This window comes from Ictidomys tridecemlineatus, chromosome 1 (assembly GCF_052094955.1).
Source record: "Ictidomys tridecemlineatus isolate mIctTri1 chromosome 1, mIctTri1.hap1, whole genome shotgun sequence".
Classification (NCBI taxonomy): Eukaryota; Metazoa; Chordata; class Mammalia; order Rodentia; family Sciuridae; genus Ictidomys; species Ictidomys tridecemlineatus.
The window spans coordinates 180,472,467-180,493,106 of NC_135477.1; the positions used below are offsets into that span (position 1 = coordinate 180,472,467).

At 43.5% G+C, this 20,640-nt stretch overlaps 1 protein-coding gene and 2 long non-coding RNA genes across 5 annotated transcripts in view; 2 read left to right on the top strand and 1 right to left on the bottom strand.

Annotated features, from left to right (window-relative positions):
• Nucleotides 1-3,518, top strand: part of Gabrp (gamma-aminobutyric acid type A receptor subunit pi) — a 22,358-nt gene extending 18,840 nt beyond the window's left edge. For 2 of the 3 annotated variants that reach the window (XM_005334126.5, XM_078052333.1), the window contains 2 exons: nucleotides 322-509; nucleotides 2,742-3,518. In XM_005334126.5, the coding sequence (XP_005334183.2) occupies nucleotides 322-509; nucleotides 2,742-3,044 (491 nt within the window). In that variant the 3' untranslated portion in view covers nucleotides 3,045-3,518. Of the gene's footprint in view, nucleotides 1-321; nucleotides 510-1,855; nucleotides 2,062-2,741 lie in introns of those variants that run through there. The other variant, XM_078052326.1, reaches the window with a different exon arrangement.
• LOC144378340 (uncharacterized) lies at nucleotides 26-10,148 on the bottom strand. Its single transcript, XR_013440029.1, has 4 exons — nucleotides 9,825-10,148; nucleotides 1,403-1,614; nucleotides 1,046-1,139; nucleotides 26-482 (listed from the first exon to the last, which is right to left on the bottom strand). It is a non-coding gene; the product is annotated as an uncharacterized LOC144378340 (long non-coding RNA).
• LOC144378342 (uncharacterized) lies at nucleotides 9,373-11,417 on the top strand. The gene is made up of 3 exons (XR_013440030.1): nucleotides 9,373-9,889; nucleotides 10,664-10,797; nucleotides 11,067-11,417. It is a non-coding gene; the product is annotated as an uncharacterized LOC144378342 (long non-coding RNA).
• The last annotated feature ends 9,223 nt before the right edge of the window (nucleotides 11,418-20,640 follow it).

Consider the following 20,640-nt stretch of genomic DNA (forward strand, 5'->3'; position numbering starts at 1 on the left):
TTTTATAGAAGGAGACAGAGACTACTTTAGAAGCAGTGCAATTTTAAATTTGTTAAAGTGACAGATGAGGGGAAATTGTGATCAGGTGACTCCTGTCGGTGATGTTGTGGAAGGAAATGGTTTAGCAAACCACATTGCTCATTTCTGTGCAAAATGGGCAAATTAACCGAGGTCCACAAGGTCAGGTTTTTCAGAATGAGATATGTTCCGTTTCTGAATCCTGTCCTTGCCTGGCTGACCCCTGAGTGGAGACCCTCCGCCAGGTAACAGGGGAAATTCCATTGGCTGCCATCTTGGAAACATTTCCTGCTCTTTTCCCAGGAGTGACCACTGTGTTATCAATGACCACACTGATGATTGGGTCCCGCACGTCTCTTCCCAACACCAACTGCTTCATCAAAGCCATCGACGTGTACCTGGGGATCTGCTTTAGCTTTGTGTTTGGGGCCTTGGTGGAGTACGCTATTGCTCACTACAGCTCCCTGCAACAGATGGAAGCCAAGGACAGGGTAAGAATCCTGAGGCCCCTGTGGGTGCTCTGTCACTTTGCCATGGGCTGCCCTGGAGAGGTGAGCTGGTTCTAGTGTCTGTCACCCAGTGACTTGCTTGGTTCCACTAAGTCCTATCCTTCCAATGTGGGCACACCTGGAAGTCATGGGGCCCCTTGAAAAAGGCCATCCCTTTTACCAAATGCAATGAGATATCAGAACATTTAATTCCAGCAGAAAATGATTCTTATCCATAAGCAGCATACAATTACAAGAACAGGAAACCATGAAAAATCTAATTTCCAGCTACATTTGATCAGTTGTTTGCAAGTTTCAGGTTAATATGTAGGTACTATTTAATTCTTTTGTTGCATTCTTACATTTTCAAATTATACAAGTAGTGGTTTATGGAAAAATTAAATCAAGACAAATTTCTTGATTAGCACATTTTTCTGCTAATTGGAAAAGATTGTTATTTTTTTTTTTAATTTAGCAGCGGAACATCAGGGTCCAGTTATCTGAAAAATAATGACGATTGTTATTATTTAAGTACTTACACACACCAGATCGAAACCTTCTGGAAATATCATATCATTTTAAATGCTCCTAACCACCAACAAGGTTCTTATCTCCATTTTTCAGTTGTGGAATCTGAGGGATAAGAAGGTTTATCTCAGGGACACAGAGAGTAAGAGGTAGAGGGGGGATTTCCATCTAGATCTGGGCTTCTGAGCCTGGCCCTGTCCCTCTGTCTTGCTGGCCGTAGACATTGGGCCTTGCTCTTGGCTATTGCTCTTTACAGCCCCGAGGAATCCTTGGGTCATTTGGGAGCCAAATTGAATCGATCCTACCATCCTTTAATAGGCCAATAGGAATAAGAAAGAAAATAGTAGGATCCAACTCAAAAGACGTACCTGCCTTTGGCAATGGGCCAGACTGCACTAGGTCCAACAGTGGGAAGATGAGGCATCATCAGAAGGGGCAGAAGGGGCTCCCCTTGTGTCCTGCTGTTGCCAGCAGCACTCCACAAAGCCACATTGTCCAAGTGACACAGGCAAAGAAGTCTTCGCACTGAGCCATCCAAAGAAGAATGTGGGTTTCATTCATTCTGCTCCCTGCAGGCTCCCTGAAGGGACAGGAAAAGGGTCTAATTACCCCCCAAGTGTCTAGTTTTCTAGATTGGTAAAAGCGGGGTTGGAATGTGACTGAGATCCTCCACCAAAGCACCAGATGCTCTTATTTTCCTGAGTGTGTAATAATAGATGCGCTATTGATTACTTGCTGTATGCTAAACACCTATCAACAGCTTTTAGTCCACCCAACAACCCAGTGAAATAGGTACCATTATTGTCCTTATTTTACTATAGAGAAACCTGCCAGAGAGGCAAAGTGACTCATCCAGGACCCTACTCCTAATAAATAGCCTGTCTCGGGCTGGGGATGTGGCTCAAGCGGTAGCACGCTCGCCTGGCATGCGTGCGGCCCGGGTTCGATCCTCAGCACCACATACCAACAAAGATGTTGTGTCCGCCGAGAATTAAAAAATAAATATTAAAAATAATTCTCTCTCCTCTCTCACTCTCTCTTTAGAAAAATAAATAAATAAATAAATAAATAAATAAATAAATAGCCTGTCCCCAAATCCAAACCACATTCTGTCTGACTGCATTACATTCCCCGCAGCCTGGCCACGCCCACCTGCTAGAGAACACCAACCCCCTGCCACTGCAAGGGGAGCATCAAAGTTTCCATTTTTGTGTGGCATAGACCTCAGGACACCGCTGATTTCTATTATCTCCCATAACCACTAATTCCTTCTCCCTGGAAAATAATAGAATTCCACCAAATGCTTGCTAGATACTTCACATGATTTATTCCACTTAATCTCCCCATCAGCTCCCACGGTAGCTATTTATATCATGACCCATTTTGCAGGCAAGTAAATGAAGTCTAAGAGGGATTAAGGTGACAAGATATCCACAAGAGTAGGAGGCTGAGTGGGATCTAAACCCACTCAGCCTGCGCAGCTGGTATCTGGCACTCCGCCCTGTAGATCTAGGGAGGGTGATGGTTGTTCATCATGCAGGCTGGGGACACCCAGGTAGGTGCCCACAAACAGGACAGCAGGGCTGCAAGTCTCTGTTAAACCTAATTACTCAACACTTAGGTTTCTAAACTTCTCATTAGCTTAGTGCCCACTTATTTCTTTGCTGAATCAAGTCTTCCAAGCTAACGGCGTGGTTTGTGAACTAGGGGACGGCGAAGGAGGTGGAAGAAGTCAACATCACTAACATCATCAACAGCTCCCTCTCCAGCTTTAAGCGGAAGATCAGCTTTGCCACCATTGAAATCTCGGGTGACAATGTTGACTACAGCAACATGACAATGAAAACCAGCGACAAGTTCAAGTTCGTCTTCCGAGAAAAGATGGGCAGGATTGTGGATTATTTCACAATTCAAAACCCCAGCAATGTTGATCGATATTCCAAACTACTGTTCCCTTTGGTTTTTATGCTAGCCAATGTTTTCTACTGGGCATACTACCTGTACTTCTGAGACGGCCTTGACTTTGTGTTTGCCCTAGGTCTCCAGCAGAACAAGGTCATGATGTCAATGGAATTCTAGGCCAAACGTGCTCTCTAGCACAGTGGTGCCAAAAGTGGCTAAAATGACACTTATTTCTGTTCAAACGATGAGTTCTCAGCTGTTAAAAATTCTAAGTTGTGTCGCAGTCCAAACATTACAGGTTTTATAATGGAAACATCAGCCTGTACCTCTTTCACTTTTATGAAGGACAGCCCCATGGAGCCCAGGGCTGACCGTGTACCCAGTGGCTCCCTGGTCTGAATTTACCTCATATCCCATGAGAAGAAGATGGTCGCATATATCAAGTAACCCTCAAGTGTTGGGGGTTGTTTCTGAATCAACCATGCAAACTATGTACTGTGGTGCTTATAAAATACATTGCTGCCTATTTAGGGAGTAATGTTTTCAAGTTTTTGATTAAAATGAAATGTGGGCTTATGTCAATTCACTGGTAGTCATTGCCCTAACTCAAGAGTAGAGTGAGTTTTTAATAATGAGGATTGTTTAGCATTACAGCAGAATCATTTCCGAATTCTAATAAGTCCTCTCATTGAAAAATCAGATGTTAAGTGAATAGAAAGTTAGTGAATCGATAATATAAAATATAAATGCCTTGTTTCTGAAAGATCATGGATTCCCCAGACTAGAAGACTCTGGGTCTTCATTCCCCCATTTTATGTGTCTTACCGTTTTACTCTCAGTGCACATCGGTCCCAAACACTGCAGAAGCCCTTTTCCTACATCAGGGATGGAAATGGAAGCATTTTATAAACTCATTTGAGGAGTCTTAACATGGACTCTTGCCATGAAGACTTGCAGAATCACCGTTACTCACATCCTGGCGAGGCAGTAAAAGTACCAGGTGGACCCCATCAGAGCGCCCTCTGGTGTTCTATCACTTCTGATAGCAACAGTGAGCACTACTTTGCCAGAGGCAGATCCCCTGCATCCTTCCAAGAGGAGCGTCCATCCCTGGGCTCCAATGACCAGGAATGATGCCTATGAGATAACAAGCCGCGTTACCCAGATGCAAGCGGCTTAGCTCAAATAGACTTGGCCTTGCTCAGATCCCTGATCCCTTTAGCTGTCCTACTTTGAGTGGCTTACCCTGAAGGAGCAGGAGGATGCTGGCCCTGGGCCCTGAATGTTCTCAATCACCCAGGACATGTTCCAGAACCTATGTGCAGGCTGCAGGTGAGCTGTCTTCTCCATGTCCAGCTGACCTCACCCTCACACCAGGGCCTCGGCCTCTGCTCCTCAGCCAGGCTCAGCCCACAGCTAAGTAGCACTTAGTAGCACTTGCAGGTGTGCCAGGTGAAGCCTCCCATTGCTTTAGAGGACATCGCCTTCTTCAGTTCTTTAGCTTCGTTTTCTAACAAATGCACAGCTTTTCCTTCCTTTCAGAAACCCACCGCCGCTCTAGAAAACCGTTTCTCTTCCTCCACTTCCTGTACCCCTGAGAGCTCACTCCTTTTGCCATTAAGACACTACTCACAGTTCATTTTCTAGGGGTCTGATCACCTGAACCTTTAACAAAATGTTTCTAATGGGTGGAGGGTGGGGTGAAAGAGGTGGAGGGTGGTTGACTGGTTCTATATATCATATTTGTGACATTTTTTTAAAAAAAACGTTTAAAAATCATTCTGCTCCGAAGCCTCATATAAGCTATGATATAAGAACAACTGTAAATATGTGAAATAAATGCACCACATTGACTACCCACCAGATCAAGTGGTCCTCTACGGAATGTGCTCTAAGGTCCCACTTGGAAAAGGTGTACATGGTAGTGGAAAAATCAGGAACCCACCTATTCCACCCTCGTGGTCCTCCTGCCTAGACAGCACACAAATACACCTCTCTATCTGTCTGTCTGTCTATCTATCTATCTATCTCAATTATTCCTACACAAGAAATGGTAAGCTCTGGTGACACACCAGGGGTTTTTCTTTGATGTCACAGCACAGTGACACTTGGATTGCTGTTAAACCTCTGGGCCTGGCAATGCTGAAAGGTCCAACCCTCAAAAAAATACCACAGATTCTCTTTTAAGCCTTCTTTATTATTTGGCAATTCTCTTATATTTGTTTTGAATGATAGTTTGGCTTGAGAATATGCCTTAGGTTTTTGTATCACTCTGTGCTTGCATAGTTCTCAGTAAAAGTTCTCAATGTTCTAGATCTGTCCACATATACTATCCTTCCAGAGCACTTTGTACAAAGTATTTATTTCTTGGGTGAAAATATCAAGACTCATCTCATCAAATTTTCAAGAACACGAAACTAGGTGAGGTCAGGAATATTCTAAGTCACGAAAATAAACATTTTCATTACCCTGATATTAAGAATAGCAAAAGTCTCAACATAGGTTGTTGGATAGACAAAGGAAGGCATTTACTAACAAGTAAATGACAGCAGGTTGGTTTCAAATGAAAGTGAGGGAGAAATGGAAAATGACCGTAATGGAAAAGAGCCTGAGATTACAGTAGACCACAAGCTGATGATGAACAGGCAACTTTTCCTTTTCTCAAAAGGAAAGCTCTGTGTGGGCTTTCTGGGTCAGGCAATCGTAGTGGCCTGCAGGTATTGGTGATTGGCATCCAGGATGGAGACAAGATCCTTCCTCAATGGCGTGCACCATTTTACAATATGCAGAGCAGCAAGGCCTTGCTTCTGGCCCACAGTGGCTCACCTGTCCACAACACGTTCATTGCCAAAGAGTCTTGCTTCTTAAAACATTCATATTTTTAAAAATTGACTCAAAAAGCAGAGAATTACACTTAATACAAGATCAAGGTAATTTACATGTTATACCCATGACTTAGAAAATTTTTAGTATTTGTTTTACCTATTTTTAGTTTTAATACATATTAAATTACATATAATTGTCAAAATTTTTGTAAAGAATTTAGGTGTATAAGAGAGTATGTTTGTATTGAAAATCAGAAAATCCAATTATGGCCCACACTTTTAAGAAGAATATAAAGAAATGGAAAAGAGAGAGAAATGGAAGAAATGATTAAACTCATGGAAAACAAGTCCGATAAGAAGGGGCTTTTGCACCTTGACAAAAATGTCTGAGTGAGTCTGACTGTCATTGTTAGGTTAAAGAAGGGTTTTGTACAAGGGACATGCTGTCCCACTAATCATCTGAATCAGTGAACTGAATATAAGCAAATATGCATAGATGAACTTGAGGTAGAATATTGTTGCTTAGAGGGAAGGAAATGTGCAAGTTGAATAAAGAAATACTCAGGTTCTTTGCCAGGAAGTTTCCCATGGGAATAAAGAGTTGGCTCTCCCTATTGATCTTGCCATCCCCTGCCTCAGAGGAGTTGCCTCTATGCCACCAGGTAATCCTGGAAGGCTGTAGATGCAGGAGATGCCGGTGTCTACAGAAAAATCAAAGCATCCTACAAAGTATTACTAACATAAAAGCAAATGCCTGGGGCTGGGGATGTGGCTCAAGCAGTAGCGCGCTTGCCTGGCATGCGTGCGGCCCGGGTTCGATCCTCAGCACCACATACCAACAAAGATGTTGTGTCCGCCGAGAACTAAAAAATAAATATTAAAAACTCTCTCTCTCTATCTCTCTCTCTCCTCTCTCACTCTTTCTTTAAAAAAAAAAAAAAAAAAAGCAAATGCCTGGTTACCCAAGATGTTGAATATTAAAATCATTGTTTCTTTTTGGGGAACTCAAAGTGGAGTCATGGAACTTGCAGCTTTGAGTGACTTGGATGTGCTGCAGGCCTTGACCATCTCATCCCACTTACAATCATGCCTTTCCAGAGATTAAAGGAAAAGCAATTCCATATGAAAAACTGGAAAAGGGAACAGGAGACACAAGTGAATGCGTGTCTCCAGGTTCATCTAGTTGTGGTCTTTGAGGACATAAAACAAGCAAACCATCTATTCTTTTTTATGTGTAGCCCAATCACCAAAAGGTCTCAAGGAGGTGGATGGTCCACATCCCAAGTTCATGGCCCGCTTCTTCATTAAGGACAAGTGAGTTTGCTGATGAAGATCCTCAAGGAATGGAGTTTCATATTTCACCACCTGAATCTCCATTTTCATCCAGAGGTTTCTCTTCTTACCCACTACAGAAACTTGGCTAACATGCTTTGAATCGAGTTATCTCTTACCTCTTTTCTATATAACTATTCAGGAAGAGAAAAGATAATGCAGGAGGTCCAAGACTCCTATCCTTAGCCTGTTTTCAAGGCTGGTCCCTGGCCAGCATCAGGGAACTTGGATTTGGGGAGCATTCCCTAGTAGGTTAGAGTGGCTTCGTGTGCCCGAATTGCTTGGGTGAACAGGGTGGTTTATGCTGCACTCCTGATTTCTCCAGGGAGTCTGGAGTTTGGGTACATGTAGGCAGAGGGTGCCAAGGTGATGGGACCATCTTGGGCACTGAGTCTCTAGTGAGCTTCTTGGCCTATCACAATTCAATGCTGGAGGAATTAAGCAGTTCCTGGGGGACCGCACGAGAGGACTCTTGGAAACCTATGCCTGGTCTCCTTGGAGCCTCTCTCCCCAGGCTCATTTTCCCTTCACTACTTTTATTTTCGATCACTCTGTTGTAAGAAATCATCCCCCGACACTTGACAATGCTGAGTCCTCCGAGTCCTGCTAGTGAAGCTTCCAACCCGGGGATGTTCCCAGGGACTGGGACACACGTGCTTTGGAGCCGTGGTTCCCCAGCTTGGCTGGTCAGAAGACTCACTGGTGCAGCTTTGTAGGTAAAAGCTCCCAGAGAGGTTCCCCAAGACCTGTGGATTCAGGTCCTGTATTTTTCAAAGCTCTCCAGATGTTTCTGCTAGGAAGCCAGATGGGAGGCCAGATGCCAAATACCTTGGTAGAAAAGAAGACGCCTCATGAAACCATGTTTTCAGCGGGAAAAGATAATACAGTATGTCTGCCACATGGAAGAAAAGAATCCAATTGAATATGATTATTGAATATGAATAATGTATAGAGCAGACAGAAAGCAAAATTCTTCCTTTGTCTCATTGAATCTTCCATGTTAGTGCCAAGACGGAACAGGAAAGTGTCTATTTCTGATACGGCTGCAACATGACAAAAGGCATCAGGTGATAAATGTGGGATTGGAGAGTAAGGCAGAGTCTGGGCGGCAGAAGCTCTTCCAGTGTTTGAGATGCTAAACCTCGACAGTCAGGCCAACAGACTGAAACCTCTCAGAGGCAAACAAAAAATCAGAGTCCCCGAAACCAGAGTTCTGCTGCTGCAGGTGGGGGGTGGGGTGGGGGGTTACAGCTGGCTTGAACCATGCTTCCTAGGTCCCGGGTTCAACTCCAGCATCTCAGTAAGACCGCTCAAAACAACAAAGGGAAGAACTTGGCTTGAGACTGAGATCATCAGAGTGACATAAAAGGGACACTCTACATCAGGTGACTTTCTCATTCTTAAGACTTCTTTCCAACTGACCCAGCAGTTTATTCTGCATCTGAACCAAAGTCGAAAAAGGCTTTTGAATCTAGATTGCAGTGTGCATGTTACCTCGGGGGGGTGGGGGGTGGGCAAGACACAAGTTTAATTTCCAAATATTAGAAATCTTAAAGCTACATTTTAAGGTGAACCCTTTGATGGACAAATTTAACAAACAAATCAATGTGGATGAAATACAGAAATGCGGCATGACTGATGGATTCAGAGTGGGTGGGTTTCCAGGAGAGATTTCTTTTGAGAGGAAGTAGGCAAATACATCCCTGATGGATTTTGCTTTTTCCATAACAAGTTATTGAACCAATTCACCAAAATATGTCTTGAAGAATCAAAAAGCTCTCATTCATAAATCAAATCCTATCTATGGAACAAAACAAAGGGAATGGGAGAGGATGACAGTAGAAAGTGATAAACACAAATATCACCAATAAAAGTTAGACGCAGAAGCCATGGCATTTGAAGCCACAAACCTTAGGATGCAATAATAAAGTGAATTTTCAGAATGTAAAGAAGTCCCCGGAGAAATTACCCATTTAAAAGAATATGAGATGTACCTTTTCTGGGTTTGTATATTGCTCCCATCCTAACAAAACATTCTAATCCATTTCACAGTGGGATTCAAAGGCAAATTCTCAACAAGGGAAATAGAACTTTGTTTTTTATCTACTCCTACAGTAATTTAATATAATTTATCAAGTTATTTCTTTTCCACAAAGAACTCAGTTGCATACCCTTTCACACTTATCCCAAAAGACTAATCCAGTTTAATTTAGTGGAGGAGCCCAGAAATGAGAGTCAGGAGACCTGGACTGTGCCATTAACTTAATCTCTATTTGCCTAAGTTTCCTAATATGTCAGATGGAACAAAAATATTTGTGTTTCCTACCTCACAGGTTTGTGGTAGGGCTGAAAATGAGATTATAAAAAATAAAGTATTTTGGAAATATTTGATGTAAGTCACACAAACACATCCTGATCAGTTTGATACATGATTATACCTATATTACACGTCCCTAGAAAATGAGAAGTGGGAGGTAGCTGGGACAGCAGGATATCCAACCAGCTCATGTGGCATATTGGTAGACAAGGGTCAGAGGCATCACAAGGTGAAACTCAGGGCACATGCAGCACTAGAAGCCCTATCCCAAGCCAGCACATTCTTCGCCAATCCTGTCACCTCCCCAGATGGTGCCACACGGGAAGCTGGTGCTCTGCCCCTGCAGAAGCAACAAGATGACAGCGTCTCAAAAGAACAGAAGGCCATGATCCCACGGAGATTTAACAGCATTACCTGCAGCCTCGGCGATCTTGCTCAATCTGCCAGGACTGTGTTATCCCCAGAAATGGAAGCCAGAGGTATCGCTGGAATCTTTGCTAGATCATTCTTCCTCAAAAAGGCCTTTTAAAGTCACTTTTAGCCTAGAGGACACAGTTTTTCACCCCTTTGCTCTGAAAATTCCTACAGGGGAGGTGACAAAAGCTGGCATAGAGAGAGACAGGGAGGAGGAGCGAGAAAGAGAGAGAGAGAGAGAGAGAGACAGAGAGACTGAGAGAGACAGACAGAGAGAGAGAGAGAGAGAGAGAGAGAGAGAGAGAGAGAGAAGGAAAAGAAGGAGGGAGGGAGGGAGGGAGGGAGGGAGAAAAGAAGGAAGAAAGACTTTGACCTGGATAGCAGCTCTAAGAACATCCTGTTTCATTTCTGCCAAGGTGAAAGACCTCAGAACACCATCCCTCTCAGCACCACACAGTTGATTGTTTTAAAAAAACAGTTTTATATGTACACACAATGCCATCCCTGGCCATGAATTGTTTGCATTTTTAGAGGAAAGTTGTGTGTTCTGACACTATAAATGGTGGTAAAGGTATTTCAAATTATCTCCCATTTGCCTACCGTATTAACCCAGAGAGTACATAAAGGGCAATAAAGTTATATCTTTATCAGAAAAGCACACTGTGCTTCGGTAGCATCGAGCTCTCACACGCTGTCATCTGCTCAAAGTTTTATAATGCTTTCCAAATAGAACACAGGCATAAAATAACTTTTATGCAGTTTTCTGGGGGAAATATTAAGAATAATCACCATGATGCAGTCCGTCCATCAGTGGTTTTTCTCATTTTGCTTTTTCCTAGGTATTTCAGATAGACCTAATGTTACGAGTCGTATAAAAGAATGGTAGCCCGTGGTGCAAGATGCTAGTCAATAGCTACAATTTATTAAGTGCCAACCACACACCAGCTACCTCACCACCCTACGTCTGTATAAGGTAAGTTTATATAGAAGCCTCCTTGCAGATGAGGGAACTGGTTCTCTGAGATCAAGTGGCTGGCTCAAGGTTGGACCATTGGGACGTGGCAGAGCTGAAATTGGAATCTAGGTCTATGTGGCCTCCAGACCCATGCTCAGCCTCTACAACCTCCTGCCTCATTTTTAACAAGTTGGTAGAAGTCTCCAGAATCTAAGTTAGACAATGAATAGTAATGAAAGAAAAGCAAACAATAATAAGCACATGCCTCTTTTACCTTCCTGCTTTAGATGCATGCACTGAGCTTTCCATTTGCAAAGCCACAAACTCAAAGGGCTGAGAAGCAAATTAACTGATCCTGGAGGAGTTCGTGGAGTTCGCTGGAGCAGTTAGGAGCTAAGCTTTGGCCTGAGTCCACCTGGGGTGAAGCCCTGGCTCAGTCTGTTACTGCTTAATCGTGTGACCTGATTTCACCTCTTTGAACCTTATTTCCTTTTCTCTAAAACTGGAAAAACATCTTCATAGGCTGCAAAGATTCGCCCAGTGTAGTGCACACAGCAATTCCGTGTGTGTGAAACACCTAACAGAATTCCTAGCTTATTGTCACATGCTCAATAAACATTATCTCTTTTTTATTGGAACTTTTGCTGGGAGGTTGCTGTATAAAAATAAAAGACACATTATCAGTAAGACAAAACAGAACTCACAGTTTCTGGTTTAACAGGTTTTTGTTGGCACCTAATGGCTCTCCATCTCTTGATTTAAGGAGCCTTAAAAACAAAGAGTGGGTAGCAAGCACTGACTGGTTCCTATTCTCAAAAACAGACGCTCTCTTTCAGGCTCCTAAAGTCAGACAGCCCCAAATAAAACCCGTGCTTTTTCCTGGTAGTTTAAGTAGGAAATTAGTATTGCTAAGACAGCGAAGAGTTCCTAGAATTTCTAATTAATATGTCAGTCTCTAGCCTGCCCATCCCATACTTTCTTATTTTGTACAATAAAATTTTAGACCTCCTTTACCTCATTCCCAAGCTCTTCTTAAAAAAAAAAAAAAAAAGTCCTAAAAAGGGTTGTTGAAAATAAAGTTGTAGCCTGGCCTCATGCAGGGCTGAAGGGGAAACCACCTCCAGGTGGGTCTTCTACCCAAGAAAGCTCTCCGATCTTTAGTCTCTTCAGCTATGGCTTAACCCAGGAGAAAATGCAGGGGGCCCCTTAGGAAAAACACACCTGTATTAGTTGGTTTTTCGTTACTATAATGCAATACCTGAGGCAGGCTAACTCTCTAAAGGAAGGTTCATTTAGTTCAGTTTGGGATATGAAAGTCCAAACAGTGTGGCTCTGGCTCAGTGTTGGAGGGTTGGTTTTCAGTACCTGCATCACAGCATGGTGGACAGCAGGGTGGGAGCAATATTCGAGAAGAGATGATATCTGAAAACAGGAAGGAGGAGAGCAATTCAGGGGTTGGGCTGGCTTGTATAACAAATTGCTGTCCTGAGCGCTCAGGACTCCCATAAGAGCCACCTTAATGCCAATGAGCTCTTACCAGGCTCCACGGCTCACAGATCCCACCTCCCAACACTGCACACTGAGAAACAAGCCTCCGACACATGAACCCTGGGGGATACACTGCAGCCACATGCCAACCATATTAGTGTCAGAGGACATTCACCTCAGGAGGCATCAAGACTGGGAGAGATTTGGGCAGGGAGCGGGGAAGGGCAATGAGGTTACTGGCTGCATCCAAGGCCAAGCTTTTTGTAATAAAAATTAAACCCCATAGTTTCCGACAAGCCAAACTAAAACAAGTCTTTATAGGAGTTCCCACCAAGTATCACTCACAGGCCTGGGTCCTGACAGGGTTAGCTGTAGGCTGAATTTTCACTTCCCAGCAAGGCCTTCCTGTCTTCTCCAAACAGGTCGTGTCTCCATGACCCTAGCTGTCTTCATAGAAGGTGTGTGCATGTGAGTCGATTAGAGAACCTCGTGGACACTTTATGAGACACATAATGGAAAATGCTGGAATTAGATTCTTGGATAGAGACAGACTTTGGGACCAAATACTTTTCAAGATTACGAATAATGAAGAGATACGACTACAATAAGAAAGGATCTCTTTCATAAAATCATTAATAAGATGAAAAGTACATGAAAAAAGGCCTTTACTGGTCTGTATCCACATTTCCTCTTCTTATAAGGACTCCATTCATACTGGATCAGGGACCACGCCAATAACTTCCCTTTAATTTCATCACCGCTTCAAAGGCCCTGTCTCCAAATGCAGGCACATTCTGAGGTAGTGACTTCAGCATATGAACGCCAGGCAGGAAACGAAGAGGGCTAGAAATGACTCACTTCAGCCCACAACACCGTGGATAGCCCTGTGGATGCTGCCACATTGCAGAAACAAAGGAAAATACCGGAGCCCTCTGCTCTTTATCTGCCATCTCATTTCTTGGCCAGTTTTTCTCCAACCATTTTAGCTCTTATCCTGTCTCTTCCAAACTAAGGGAACCCTGTGGATGGCCTCCTTTTATGCTGTCTTCCTTGGAGGACCGCTGCAGTGACGAGGGGCCCTCACTGCTGATTCCCAGCTCCCGTCCGTGGTAAAGAGCCTTTGTAACACCCTTTCTCCACTTCCTTTCCAGGAACTTCCCCAGCTGCAGAGGGTCTCCCTTACAATGACTTAAAGCCCACAGAATCCCAAAGACCTCCCTAAGGGTACTAAAATGGAATAATCTGTCACAACTGGGGCAAAGGAAAGCCATTCACAGTTTGATGGCATTTACAGGTGGACAGCACTTTCTCAGCAGACACTCGACACCTAACCCAGCCGGGTCTACTGTCCTTAAACAGTGAAGAATGGACCTTGCCAGCTCACCTCAGAACAGGGACTTGGCCATAGGGTATAGGGAGGCATGGGGGGCTTGGTTTCTGTAATGGAAAAAAAGGAGATTATTTTTCCTTTTTAATTATCTTGTTATGTGATAGAAGTCATAAGGTGAAAGAAAAGTATGAAAAGTTGTTTTTTTATATCCTTGACCTTCTGATAGCCTATATGTTTTAGGGACAGATAACTTCCTAATGAGACTTTTTATAATAAAGCTTTCATTGCATTGAAAAAATATTAACTTTTGCAGTTCTTCCGGGTAGATCAAACGGACCCTGCAGTTATAGTTACAATATCCTAAAGATTTAGCTTCTTGGTAATAATGGGTAAGAGCCTTAGCATTGCCACGGGCCAAAACTATATTATTTGAAATGAAACCTCTCATAAATATCCAACTACGAAGTCACTATCTATCAACTGCTGTTATATAAACAGGACAGAGCAAAATCTCCCATCTGCCAATATCAGAGCTGCCACAAAGAATGATTTAGTGTCCAGTCCTCACAAATTAAACAAGCTCTTGCTCTGTCAGCCACTTCTGGGAAGCCTAGTTTGGTTTGGGTAGCCACAGTGTAGGAGGGTCCCAGTAAGGAAGCCCCACAGGGCCAGGATTCTTCACTCATTTCCCTGGACCTCCCTTGGCCTTGGGAGCTTTCTTCTGGGTGGTCTGGGAGCAGCACCTGGTGGACTGTTTCTTGCTTCTGCTTGACCCTGGCTTTCTCCATGCCCTCGTGGCAGAATCAAGCCCTGGACTTACAGTGCCAAAAGGGGACCTCTGTCTCCCCAGGAGCTTCCTGGTGTTGCCCTTACTCCACTCTGAGAACCAGAAAGGCTGGTGAGAGGTGGGTGGGCCACACTTGCAGGTGCTCTGCTCTCAGCCTGTGCAACCACCAGCAGAATGCACGTCCAAGGGCAAGTGGGCTTACGGTCCGCCTTTCACATCTTCTGTTACAGGGTCTGGAACTTGACAATCAAATATGTGTGATAAACTGAACTCAATTTGTGATTCTTCCCCCACCTTCCGCCAAGTCTAAGGCCTTGATTTTAGAAAACAAATGCAATAGTTGTCACTTATCTCTCATGTTCCAAGCCCTCCAGAGGATGCCTGAACCCACGAGCAGTACCAAGTTTTATACATACTATTTTCCCCTATATGTACGTATCTATGATGAAGTTTAACGTATGAGTTAGGCACAATAATAAAATAGAAAGATTATACAACATACTGTAATAAATTGCATGTGAACGTGGTCCCTCTTCCTCCCCCAGCCCCTTTTTCTCTCTCTCCCCATTTGGTAATTTGGGCAAGCAGTTGACTGTGGGTAACTGAAACCACACAGAATGAAACCGCAGATAAAGAGGACTACTGTCATGGCAAATCAGAACCTGGAGCAGAGGGAGTACTGACCACAATCAAGGGGATCAATCTAGCCTCCTCCAAATAAAACGGCTCATTAGAATAAATGTGTCATTCACCTTTGCATCACTATTACCAAAATTCCTTACAAGAACAACTTAGAGGAGGAAAAGTTTATTTTGGCTTGTGGTCTCAGGCTTAGGGTTAGGGTTAGAGTTATTGGTTGGCTGACTGCGTTGCTGGGGCCTGAGATAAAGCAGAACATCCTGGTGGGAGGGCAGGGCAGAGGGTAGATGCTCAGAAGCCTGAAGCTGAGAGAGAGCTCTGCTCACCAGGGACTAAATATAAACCCCAAAGGCACACCCCCAGGGACCTACTTCCTCCAGCCACGCCCTACTTGCCTAGGTTATCACTCAATAAGTAGTCCTTTCAAATGAGTCACCCATCAAATGAATTAATCTGCTGTTAGTTGTAGCTTTTTTGTCACTATGACCAAAAGACTTGACTAAAACAGTTAGATGGAAGGAAGTTCTTTGGGGCTCACTGTTTCAGAGGTCTCAGTCTATAGATGGCCTACTCCATATCCCTGGCCCCAGGTGAGGTCAAACAACAAGGCCAAGGGCATGGTGGAGGAAAGCAGCTCAGGAAGCAAAGAGAACTCCGCTCACCAGCGACAAAATATAACCCCAAAGGCAAGCCCCTGTGCTCCTATCTCTTCCAGTCACCCCAGTTGCCTACCAGTTAATCCAAGTCAGTGGATTAATGTTCTAATTGAGTTAAGGCTCTCATAACCTAATCATTTCACCTTGAAACTTCCTTGCATTTTCTCATATATGAGCTTTTGGGGGACACCTCATATTTAAACCATAACATTTATTGGTCAGTTTACAAATCTCATAAACATTTCATCTTTGAACATTCCTGCATTAACACCTGAGATTGTGGAGAGGGAAGTCATATCCAAATCATAACAATAATAGTAGCCAAGACCGACATCACTCTGGTATCAGACCCTATCAAAAAGGTTTTTGTTACATTAACTCATAGAACCCTCATAATAACCTAAACAGTAAGAACTATTATTATCCTCATTTCAAGATGAGGAAACGAAGACCCAGAGAGGGTAAGCCACTTACCCATGTTCATGTGGCTAGTTCATGGCAGAGGTGTGATGCCAGTGGACCATCTGGCTTCCAAATCCAGGATGCAAATTATTTCCATGTGCATTGTGTCAACTAATCTTCATCTCCCCTCCTGCCTCCCCAACTGGCAGCAAGGGACTGGCCAGTGTGGTGGCCCCTCCCACTGGTTTGCCCTCCTTCACCTAGTTCTCTGCTAACCATTACCAAAACTTATCTGAACTCTGTGTTATTCCTTAGGCTGTCTAAGCCAACCTATTGGCTTGAGCTGTGTAATGGGTTACCCAAGGTAGGACAACTCATTCATTCTTTCAGAAAATATGTGTTGAGTTCCCACCATGCCTGAAGTACAGGGCCAGGGGCAGGAGACAGAGCATGTGCCAATCACCAAGGCCTTGCTATCAAGGGGAGGTAGACAATGGAAGACAAACACACCAATGATTTAAATAATTGCAGACCTTGATGTGTGCCATTAAGGAAATAAAGAGGACAAAGACAGGAAGGAATACTTCTTTAGTGTTCTAAATTTCAGGCACTGTGACAAATCACAAAGAAAAGACTTTGGGCAAAGTGACCCTTTCTACTGGACCTGTAGATATACTAGCTTCTTTGTTAAAAAAAAAAAAAAATACAGCTCACCTCATCATTCCTAGCCTAGAATCCTTCAGCGTTCCTCTCCTTCTTCAGGATAAAGCACAGACCCTTCAGCATGACTCACAAGCCCTCCAAGGTCGACCTCCTGCATACCTCCTAGACTCGATGTTATGTCTTCCCTTCCCTCTACCTCCTGCACACTCAGCTCCAGCCATATTCAAGAAGGACCGCACGTTGACCTCTCCACAGGCTGCCTGCTCCCCATTTCCACATTTCATCTGGATCACCCCTGTTTATCTTTTAATACTCAGATCAGAGTTAATCCCCACCCCCCAGAAGCCTTCCCTCTCTGAGACTCAGTGCTCCTCCTTGGTGATCCCTAAATTTTAGGGGCTGAATGGTGTCCCCTAAAAATCCTATATTAAAGTCTTAATGCCCATGTCCTCAGCATACGACTGGATTTGGAGACAGAGCTGTTGAAGTGGTAATTAAGTTAGTGAGGTCATTAGGGTGGACCTTATAAGGAGAGCTAGACTTAGGGCCACTCAGAGAAATGGCCATGGGAAGACACAAGGAAAAGGCCCCATCTGTAAGCTAGGGAGAGAGGCCCAGAAGAAACCCTACTGAGACCTTGATCTAGCCTCCAAAATTGGGAGAAAATGAATTTCTGTTGGTTAAACCACCAGGTCCGTGGTACTTGGTTATTGAAGTCCTTGCCAATTAACACCCTAAGCATCCTGTGTAACCTTCAGCAATACACTTACTTCATGAGCCCAGCCTCAATTAATCACATCTTCTCTATCTTGGCACCTCTGGCATTGGGCTCAGGGCAGGGCCCATGGTACACTCCATGGGTGTCTGCTGGGTGAATGGAGGGATGCTGAACCACGTACTCTTCTCCTGCAGAGGGCGTCTTCCACACAACATCACTTCTGACAACCAGAAAGCAGATTGGAATAGTGTAACCGCTCCAGAAGAAGTGTAGCTCTATCCCAGGAGAGAAGGGGAAACTAGTAGTATGATTCCCTCTGCAGCAATCAGCATTTGGAAAAACAGAAGGTGACAGAGGCAGCCCCAAAGCACAGATCCGTGGTACCTCCTAGGTCTTTCAAGCACATTTAATTTTGCACATGGAAAATAATGGCATCATTATTTAATCCAAAATACAATAACAACAATAGATGGCTCATGTGGGTGCACAGGTCCCCTGCAGAGAATTTAATGTGCATGTTGCCTTTACCCACATATACAGCCCAGGCAGTGAGGATGGGGCCCATGCACACTCTTGGCCTGCAAATACAGACCACGGATGCCCGTGGCTGATACAATAGCAAAAGGGAGAAAACAAAGAAAGCCCAAGGGAATAGCTGCAACTCCACTTAGGACTAATGCACGTCTTCATTTCAGTCCTCGGCAATAATCCAAAGAAATATCTGATACTGCTGAAAGACTGCTGTCATCCCCGGTAGATACTCATCAATTATTATTAAGTATCGCACGGTTCAGGTCAAGATATAATATGTCTGAGAAAAACCGTGGCACCTCCTTTTAATCTTGCGTAGAAAACAATTAAAGTATATAAAGCACATTATTAAAATATGTAAAATTTATAATTTAATTATAAGATTGCATAGCTTTATGATCTAATAGTTCTGCTGTATTTTGCATATTAGTGAACAATTGCTTTCTTAAAGCACACAGTAGAATCATTTACTTGATGCTGGAGAATAAGTTAATTATGGATTCCCTGTATATGACTAATGGATTTAATAATCACTTTACTGTAGAATTAACTTATACTTCCCTGTGCTTATAGCACTAATGATGATATTCATAAAAGTTATATTTTTTTAAAAATGTAAGATTGGCACAAAAAGAGAAACCAATGTACAACTTGGTTTTAGAGCCAGCAGTTCTAAGTAGATAGTTCAGAGCCATCAAGGCCCTCTCGGTGCTCCGTAATAAATCACACACACCCTCTCCACCCCCCGCCAACCCTGCCTCCATTGGCTTTATTAAGGGAATTTATTTTATTTAAGGGAAGACGAAATGCTTGCCAGATGCATTTAGTGAAGCCTCTGATTTTTTAAGCCTCGGTTGTGGGTTACAAAGAGGATTCTTCACTTACATCTACTTCATGGTGCTCCGGGAAGCCCCATGTGTGCCAAGATCACGTTGGGATGCCCCAGTCTGTCTGTTTCAGTCCCCTGAAGCCACTCTCTTTTCTCCTTCAGCCAGAACAAACAACACGAGTAGAAGGAATAGCAGGAATGTTCTTTGTTTGAGGAGAGTCCCTAGTACTGCCCCTCATATTGTCTTTCCCATCTTTTGCTCTTCTTCTCCATCTTCTCCTCCATCGCCACCATCACCAGTTCTGTCACTGTCATTATCACCATCATCATCATTATCTCCATCACCATCACCATCACCACCATCATTATCACCACCACCACCACCATCATCCTCATCACCCACACCATCATCGCCATCTGAATTCATTATCATCTGAATTCTTCTTCATGCAATTGAGCAATTTTCTAGCATGGGGTGATACTGAGTGGGTCACTAAACCTCTTCAAACCTGTTTCCATAGCTCTCAAAAGGAAAATCTGCTTTTTCCCCTCTTACTCTGAACAAGCTCATCCACTGTCAAGACCTAAATATAGGCACTGTATTATTATAGTGCTCTTTCCTGTCCCAGGAAGCAACACCTGCCTTTCCATAAAATGTTGTTTCTCGAACAAAGATTTAAAAATCCTAGAAGAAACAAATTAAAGCTTACACTTTGATATATTGTATGGAGTTGCCCACAAAGCATATACTTCCCAAATACATGCTGATGATTTGAATTGAAAGAGTTTAAACTTCTTTTCTATGGAGCTGCTGATAGAACCCAGGGCCTCACAAAGGCTAGGCAAGCTCTCTATCACTGATCCACACCTCCAGCCCCAAAGAGAATACATTCCTAATTCCCTCCTCTGGGACCTGATGGGTTTAGGCGGGAGACCTGTGGCTCCATCTCTGAATCCTTGAATCCTTATCTCCCTATCTCACACTGCTACTAATGGCTCCCAACAGAATGTTTCACCAAGAGGGCAAAGGTCACAGATGGTGATGGTGGGCCTCAAGGAGATGCCCTCTAACCCCAGCAGGGAGCAGATGGCCCGGGCACCATTTCCTTCCCACTGCTGGTTTCTCCAAATGAGAAATGATCTTTCCCTCCTGATTACCCTCCAGAGTAATATGAACTTCTTTATAAGATGCTGAATTGCTTTGACAAGAGAAAAATCCACAAAGTTCTGCCTTTTGTTTTACTCATAACTTATAGAATATATTAGAGGGAATTTTTTAAACTAAATTTTCAAGATTTCACTCAAGTCTCCCCTGTCTAATTAAAATGTAGCTGGTAAACAGGAGGCTGCTTGCATTAAGTGTTATGACTCCTTTTAATATTTAAACTTTTTCTTTCTTTTCTCAATGACCTTTATTTATAATATACACTCCCACCACGGCCCCACTCTGAGGACACCGTCCAGTCACTTTTACAGCAATCGCCATGATTTTTTTATAATACATTTATTTATAAAAAATACTCAGGGTACTTGGTGGAAATTATTATTTTCATCAAAAATGTATGTAACCCTTCAAACCCCTTCCCCAGCTTTATGCCCTTTTTCTCTTAGTCTGTAACCTCTAGCTTCTGGCCTAAAACAAAGGGTGCATGCAGGTCCCCTGGGAATCACGTTTGAAGGCGCATTCTGACCTCAACCTGGTTCTGCATTTCTAAGTCTCCCAGGTGAAGACGTAGATGCTGGTCCTGGGCCTCCTTGGTGCAGCAAGAAGCTAAACTTCTGGTAGATCATCTGCAAGACAATCCCTCCTTAATTTTA